We start from the raw sequence: 9,112 nt of genomic DNA on the forward strand, positions 1-9,112 counted from the left end.
TACTAGCGTTTTGTCGCTCAACTTGTCTGTTTGCAGAGGGACGATATGGTGCTGTTCTTGCTTTAAGTATAGGCAAACATTTGCACACTGCCTTGAACAACGAACTTTTGGAATTTCTTCTTTGGTCAGTAAAATTAGTTCATTGCTGCTTGTTACTTCTGCTGTTTGAGAGGGAGTGGTATGTATTCTGTCCACTTAGTAAACCTGTCAATAATCATGAGTACAATTTGCGAATTTCTTTTGACATGTTGTACCAGTGAAATTTTAGTTTAGCCTTGACCATGGTTCTTTCTGTTCTTTGGTGTCCTGCAGCTTGTAAATCAAAGCTGCATAACTGTCTCTCGTAATGTGATTAGAACTACCAGACGTTTATGTAAGTACTCTTTCTTGAATGGTCTAACATCTACTAAATTTGTTAGATGTACACTTGCATATAGTTCCTTTGTTTATCCCAATTTATAAAATATTACTACTTATGAAATACTGTGAATAAATTTAAGCAGTTGATAGAATTATTAAAGTATTGAATCAGTGTCTTGTGCTTGTTGAGCACTTGAATAAAATTTGGTACAACCTGTATAATAGAAAAACAAAGGATATGGGGTATCCATCCATGACACAAAATCAGTACATGCACAGCAAAAAAACACACAAATACTATTTATGCCCCCGGCGTAGCGGAAGGGGCATTAAGTTTTACCCTTGTCTGTCTGTATGTCTGTCCGTCCGTACGTACGTTTGTCCGTATGTCCCAAAATTGGTTTCCGTTCTCTAACTTTACTTTGCCTCAACCAAATGTTATGAAACTTATACACAATGCTTATTACTACGAAACATAGATCGAGTTTGAATTTTGGTGGCGTCACTTTTACCGTTCTAGAGTTATGCCCCTTTACATATGAAAAAGTTGCTGATTTTTTTGTTTCCGTTCTCTAACTTAAGTTTGCCTCAACCAAATGTTATGAAACTTATCCACAATGTTTATTACCACAAAACACAGATCAGGTTTGAATTTTGGTGGTGTCACTTTCACTGTTCTAAAGTTATGTTCCTTTACAAATGGAAAAATTGCTGAAATATTAGTTTTTGTTCTCTAACTTTAGTTTGCCTCAACCAAATGTTATGAAACTTATGCACAATGCTTATTACCACAAAACACAGATAAAGATTGAATTTTGGTGGCGTCACTTTTACTGTTCTAGAATTATGCCCTTTTAAAAATTGAAAAATTGCTGAATTTTTCTTTTCTGTTCTCTAATTTAAGTTTACGTCAACTAAATGTTATGAAACTTATAAACAATACTTATTACTACAAAACTCAGATCAAGTTCAAATTTGGGTAGTGTCACTTTTACAGTTCTTGAGTTATGGCCCTTCATAACGTTGTATGCAAGCGGGGGCATCATCTGTGTCCCATGGACAAATTCCCCATTTATTTTTCTATTCTTTCCTACGGCAAGTAATAGTACGGATACAATATCAATATAATTAACAACTCATTAATTGGAATCGCCTACACTTTAAAGTCAATTTTAATTGACCTCAGCTTACCTGTTGTAATACAGAATTGAATAGACACTTCATTATACAACTCAATACACACCTTGATACACAAATCTTGACCCCAATAGTATACCTATAATATAACGTCTGATCTAAAGTTAATTGATTGATTGTTGGTTGCTTAACGTCCAGTGGCAAATGTTTCATCTAAAGTTAATTAAATTATTCTGTAAATTACGTATCAATGATGAATGCTGAAGGATTAATAAGATGTATTTGTTTCAAAGAAAAGACAAAAAATGAACTTTGTATAAGAAAATGCAAGAAGGGTCTATTTTTCTTGTACAATCAGTTTCACAATCATCCGATATTATTAATTACTTAATATTTTGTTGTTGTTAAAAAAGTGAATTTTAATGACTCTTTCTTGAAAATTTATTTTTGTATAGAAAATTAAACCATTTAGTCATATTAATAGAGAAACCAAATTTCAAATTTTATTTGTGGCATCTATGATGAGTTTATTACTATCTACTACACCTGTTTTGCTGCTGTTTTTGTTATATTTATTCACAGTTTTGGTTGCTGGGTCCCAATTATTGTCACATTAACCTAGTATGTCTGTTTGGGTTGCTTAACCAATTTTGTCAATATAACGGAACTATAAACAACTGTCATACAAGTGGGAGGTTTAGCAAGCTATTAAACCAGGTTTAATCCACCATTTTCTTCGGAAAATGCCTGTACCAAGTCACGTTTGGTTTTTTCAGTTGTTTTATACTTCCCCGTTTTGAATTTGCCTTGGAGTTCGGTATTTTGGTTATACTTTGTTCAATTTATTGATGTTAAATTTGTTTTTACAGAAACAATGTCAAGGAAAATATATTTTGCTGGAAGCATTAGTGGTGGTAGAGATGACGCTGATCTGCACGCCAGAATTATCGAACAGTTGAAACAGTATGGTAAAGTGTTGACAGAGCATGTTGGTAACACTACAGTTGAAAAAGGTAAATCTGCTAAAGGTGTGCAATACTTGTAATGAACCTTTTTTGTCGAGCTTGCAATATTTTCTTGTGAAAGCGAGTCATAATGATCCTTCATTCTGACCTCCGTCGGTGGTGTCAACATTTAGTTTAAGTTTGTGGTTAAATCTGTTTTAGATTGATCGATTGATTGATTGGTGTTTAACACCACTTTCAGCACTATTTTTCAATTTCGTAGCAATCATCTTTTATTGGTGAAGGAAGCCGGACTGCAAAGAGAGAATCACACCTTCCTTCGGTAGGAAAACTGACAATCTTAGTTAATAAAGATTGGAGTCGAGTACACCTTCCAATTGCGAGATTCGAACTCACAACCTCAGTGTTGACAGGCTAGTGATACAGTAGTTCGACTACTTAGACCACTTGGCCACCGAGGCCCGCATTTTTGTTTATACATTTTCGATTTTTTTTTTGTCAAGTTTTGAATTTTATGAAACATGGACAGAAGTTACCCCTTAGCTGGAGATGGGTTAAGGAAAAGAATGTCAACATTGAAAATGAAACAAGGATGAACCATTTGGTTGACAGATTCGATCCACAAAAAATCATTCGTATACAGGTTAAAACGATGATAAACGTACTTTTAACCTACAATATGAAAACAAACAGACCTAGAAAAATCCAATTACAGGTGGTCGCTATCTGTTAATATATTTATTTATGTTTATATCGGGTTATATGACCGTCTGCAGTCTTCGGAGGTCTTCTTAATGGTTAATTAGATGACATCTTAGACAAAAATACACACGAAATGTTGATATATATTGTCGAGACCATGCATTTTTAATTGTCTATTTTAGACTTTTTGTAATTTGGATATACGTTTTAGTATGTTATAAATCAAGTATAAGAATTTGAGTCAAATCGGTGAACATTAATTTGACAGCTAATGCCCCTTTAATGGAATGTTACGAAACTTAGACGGAAGCTTTTTTTTTATAAGATCAAGAAATAGCATCTGAAGAAAAAAATCGATTAAAAAATGCATTTTACTGATAAATGAACTAAGTATTTGGCTTTTAATAATACACTTTTACACTGACAGCAGCAATAACAGGCAATCAATAATGCTTATACAAGTCATATTTATTTACTTGAAGATGTTATTAATATTTACTTGTAGAAGTAAATTTGTTAGATTTTAATTTTCATTTTAAGATTTGAGTATTCTCCCTTAATCTTTTCCAAGTAATTAGTTTTACAACACCCTAAATTCTCAAATGTTGGTAGGTCAAAACATGCCTATTTAATTTTTTTCATGTCAGCTCATATTTTTTTTACATAAGATTCAACCTTATTAGTCCTTTTATCTAAAGAGCTAAACAGAAATCTTCTGGGCTCAGATCTAAAGTAACTTCGCAAGGCCTTCAAATTTTGCTCCCTGGAGGCTTGTAAATGAGCAGTGTTTTGAAGATAACAGACAAATGGGATTTTCATTATCCATGAACTCAAAAATTTATGAATAGTAAAGACAACTATTAATGACTGATAATTAAAAAATGAAAACAACACAATTTCATGCCTCCGAAACGCTTTCCTGGATTTACCTTCATCAAGAAAGCTCAAAGCCGAATATTTAAAAGCCAAGGATGTATAACAACCGAAACAGTTGAAGAGCTATATGAACAAAAAGGACCTGAAAAGTAGCAAATTTCATTTGAAGTCAACTTTGCCTGAGGGAGTCGTAACCTTAGTTTCATTATAATTAAAAAAGATATAAAAATGTAAATACTCATTTACTTCAATGTAGTCAAAATAAAATCACGAAAAGAATAAAATATGATTTTTTTGGTTATATAAGTAAATAACAATATGAATGTCTAAGTGATAAAATTCCTAAGTAATTCATCTGTAGACGTAAATAAAAAAAATACACATTTTATCGCAAGAATATGTCAGTTGGCTGACTACTACGATTTACATTGATTCAGATTTGCAATAAACCGAAGCGAATGTTGCGTTTGGATTATGGAACCACATATATTATTATAGCATAGACTTTTTACAAGTCCCAGTCGTAACGTTGTCTTGGTGCCATCCCACTTTTTTTTTCGAAATAACAACTGATGAACTTATTGTGTAGGAAACTTATTTGTAGTATTTCGGATTTTTGCACGTTGGAAAGATATCTCAAAAGATTGTATCTCATATATATCTCATATAAATGTATGTTTCATTGAATTTGACAAGACAAAATATATTTCTTTCATCTCAATAATATTTTCAATATCTAGAAAAATATGATGATTGTGTTCCAATAGAAAAATGTTTAGAGAAGAAATATCAAAGCTTCATGAATAAATTCAGATTTTTTAACCAGTAACATAACGTAATAATCTTTTATCTTAATGCTTATTTTTTAGATAGAAATGATTTAAGTGATCAGGAAATTCATGACAGAGATATGGAATGGTTAAATGAAAGTGACTGTAGGTATATAGATAGAAGATAAGATAAAAGGTTAATTATTATAAGTATTATTTTCATATTGAAGTGATGTCATAAGTGGGGTTCTGCCAAATTTCACAAAAAGAAAAAAGAAAAAAATGTTTATAGGAATATGTTGAAACTTTCTAAGAATCTTCACTATAAGAAGTTCTTGTTGCTTCCAATACGTTGTCAGTTTAATTCGACTTATGAATTTGAATGTCCCTTTGGTATCTTTCGCCTTTCTTTTTTTTAAGAATCTTCACTATAATATTCATATATATGTTGTAGGCCTACACCTCACATTTTGTCGTTTGATCTAAATGATCTTTCGGATTTCTGTGAGCAAATCATAGACTATATGCCATTGCTTTATGTTGGGGCGGGGGTTTATCATGTTTTCCTCGAATGTGACCTACCGACTTTTCACCGGGTTTATACTTACATGAGCAACACGACGGGTGTCATAGTGGAGTAGGATCTGCTTACCCTCATTGGGCACATAAGATCCCCCCGGTTTTTGGTGGGGTTGTGTTGCTTAGTCTTTAGTTTACTATGTTGTGTTTTGTGTACTGCTGTTTGTCTTTGGTCGTTTTTTGCCATGGAATTGCCAGTTTGTTTTCGATGTTATGTGTTTGAATATCCCTTTATTATCTTTTTCCTCTCTTTTGTAAGCCTTGGTTGCAGTACCACACGTTTCTCAACAGGTTGATTTCAAATAACTGCTGAGGGATTGATATAAATACTTATACTATATTGTTTTGCCTTTAAAATTATGTTAAACGTTATAAAGCCATGCCAAATAAATCTATTTCTGCAGATCTTTTAGAATTCAAACAAGAGGCTCTCAAGAGCCTGAATCGCTCACCTGTAATTTTTTGCTTAAATCTTTCATCAATGATTATTTTTGCTTTTCAATATATATTAATGAATGTCTTAAAAAACTTCCATTGAAATGTTCTTTGTATCTGTCATATTTTCTTCAAAATCAAAGAAATGCATTTTACCCCTATGTTTCATTTTTGCCATAGTGGCTATGTTTCTTGACGTACAAGAAAATGAAATACAAAATTTATACTAAATACTCTGTAACTCATTCAGCCCAAGTTTGGCTGAAATTGATTTAGCAGTTTCAAAGGAGAAGATTTTTTAAAAATATATGAACGAATTGTGAAGAATTGATTTTAAAGGGCAATAACTCCTTAAGGGGACAATTGACAATTTTTGTCATGCGAACTTATTTGTAGATCTTACTTTGCTGAACATTTTTGCTGTTTACAGTTTATCTTTATCATTAATAATATTCAAGATAATAAGCAAAATCTGCAAAATTTCCTTAAAATTACCAATTAAGTGGCAGCAATCCAACAATGGGTTGTTAGATTCATCTGAAAATTTCAGGGCTGACAGAGCTTGGCCTAATTAACATTTTTACCTCCATCAGATTAGCTCTAAATGGTTTGGTTTTTGAGATATAAGCCAAATTTTTTACCTTGCTTAACATTTTTGCTGTCACATTTTATCTTTATCATTAATAATATTCAAGATGATAACCAAAAACTGCAAAATTTCCTTAAAATTACCACTTTAGTGGCAGCAACCCAATAATGGGTTATCAGATTCAACTGAAAATTTCAGGGCTGATAGAACTTCACCTAATGAACACTTTAACCTCATGCCAGATTTGCTCTAAATGCTTTGGTTTTTGAGATATTAGCCAAAAACTGCATTTTACCCCTATATTCTTTTTTTAGCCATGGCGGCCATGTTTTTTGACGAAACAGAAAATATAACACATACTTTATTTTAGATACCCTAAGCATCATTCAGCTTAAGTTTGGTTGGAATTGGTTCAGTAGTTTCAGAGGAGAAGATGTTTGACGGACGACGACAGACGACGACGGACGCCAAGTGATGGCAAAAGCTCACAGTTCCTTCGGAACGGTGAGCAAAAAAGGGGAGACGAAAAAAACCATTTTAAAATGAATCATATAATGAGATTTTTCGGAATTGCTTATCCTCAAATAGAGCATTAGTGGATTTTTGTTGGTCAGGATCGAAAGGACCGCCAGTTTTCGGGAACACTGACAGGGAACAAATTATCATGTGCACAAGTACAAAACATATCGCATTAAAAAATATATTTACATTGAAAATTAAGCTCAAAGAGTAAATACATGTAGCATACAACTCCCTCTCTATGTGTCATATTGTTAGATTAAGAGTTACATCAGATCTTGATTAGTTAAATGTTATATTCACAGAGATGTGAAAGAGAACAGCATTTAACACCATTTAAAGAATTAAAAAGTTTTGCACAGGAGATATTACATTGACAAAATATTCTTTCTATTTTTGTAGATTTTGTACTGAAGTCTCACAACCTTCTCTAGGTGTAGGGTATGAAATAGGAAGGGCAGTAGATTTGAAGAAAACCATCCTTTGTCTCTTCAGAACACAGTCAGGAAAAGGTAAATTACTTACCGTTTATATTCATTCTTTATTATTGTTTTTATCTAAAGATACAACATTAACTAGATATTCAAATAATCTTATAAATCCAATGTAAACGATTTACATATTAACGTATAAGAGTGTTTCAATAGAACTTTCGAATAATGTCCTTCACCGGAAAAGTCCGTCAATTATGCGAGCCTTTATGACATCATTTACCAGATAGAGGGGTTCGCCTGTATTCCTGCACTATTAAAATTCACCAAGCGTCTTCGTGATCGTTATTATGTAGGAAAAACCAGAAACAATGTTTGTTCCGTAGGTACTTAATCACAATTCCCTAATGACAGCAGTGCTGATTATCAATTATAAGAATTTGATTTGCCGAATAATTCGTGCAGTATAGCATCATATCTTTTCAATCGCTCACTCAACACGGGAAGGAAGTGACGATGCTCCTAAAAACATAAATGAAGTTCACTAAAACCAAAGGTTGGACGGAAATGCAACGAACTTGAAAGTGGTCTATTAAATCCTAACACTAAAATGTCATTCACTGAACAAAACACATTACAAAATATCCGTAAAAACTCTGCTATATTAAAATAAGGAGATGAGGTATAGTTGCCAATGAGACAACCATCCACCAGAAACCAAAGAACCAGAATCTAAGCAATTATAGTCACTGAACAACCTTCAACAATGGTAAAAACTCATACAGTATAGTCAGCTATAAAAGGTTCAGACACGGTGTGTATGTATGTTGATCGTATTGGACATTTTAGCTCTATAGTTAAGTGACACAAAGAAACTGTCAAAAAGCTTAGAATGTAGTCTGCATAATTAAGAAAATAAAAACTCCTTAAGTATAGTTTACTTATCATTTTTATATATATAACAGGATTGTCTGCAAGATTCGTGGGGCTGAGAACAGATCAACATTTATAGTTAAAGACTATAAAGAATCAGAAGCACCTTTAATTTTTAAAGAGTTTTAAAAAAAAATATTATACAACGTTTTTATCTAACGGTAGTTTCTTGTTCTGTTCAATTATCTGTACTAGTAATTAGATCACATCACCAAAGGAATATATTATTCTCCTAGAAAAAAAATAGTTAGGGGCATATATATGTTGCTTTGTCTGTTTGTGTGTCCGTCTGTATATCCTTCTATCCATGTGTTCAAAATAAATGGCTTCATTCTTGAAATTCTCTGAAATCTTGAGTTTCCCTAAGTTAACTGGAACAAAATTTATACACATGGAAGATATATCGAAAAGTATTTTAAGAAACCTTTTGTTCATTAAACAAAGTCATTCCAGATTAAAGAAATCTTTGATTTCTCCAAGTATTTTTGGAACAAATTTTAAACCAATGGAAAATATAGGAAAGGGAAGTCTTTTGAATTTTGGGGCACTATGTTGAAGTTTAAAATTGTAGATAGAAAATATAGGGATTGAGAAGAACCCTATTACGTTTATGGTGATTAAGTGGTTTAAATAGTTCATTAACAATGATCACTTGAGCCTGTTAACACTGAGGTTACTAGTTTGATCTCCGCTCATGGCAAGTTCCTTCAACTCTGATCTTGTTTGGCTAGGATTTTTAGTTTTCGTTCTGCAGGTCTCTGATTCTCTGGGCTTCCTACAACAATAAAAGCTTACTGCCATGATATAACCAAGAGC

At 32.6% G+C, this 9,112-nt stretch overlaps 1 protein-coding gene across 1 annotated transcript; it reads left to right on the top strand.

Annotated features, from left to right (window-relative positions):
- Window positions 1-2,371: 2,371 nt before the first annotated feature.
- Window positions 2,372-8,887, top strand: LOC127699244 (putative 2'-deoxynucleoside 5'-phosphate N-hydrolase 1). Its single transcript, XM_052203000.1, has 4 exons — window positions 2,372-2,510; window positions 4,910-4,979; window positions 7,335-7,444; window positions 8,868-8,887. The coding sequence occupies exons 1-4, from the start codon at window positions 2,372-2,374 to the stop codon at window positions 8,885-8,887; spliced, it is 339 nt and encodes a 112-aa protein (XP_052058960.1).
- The last annotated feature ends 225 nt before the right edge of the window (window positions 8,888-9,112 follow it).

This window comes from Mytilus californianus, unplaced genomic scaffold (genome assembly GCF_021869535.1).
Source record: "Mytilus californianus isolate M0D057914Y unplaced genomic scaffold, xbMytCali1.0.p SCAF_4, whole genome shotgun sequence".
Classification (NCBI taxonomy): Eukaryota; Metazoa; Mollusca; class Bivalvia; order Mytilida; family Mytilidae; genus Mytilus; species Mytilus californianus.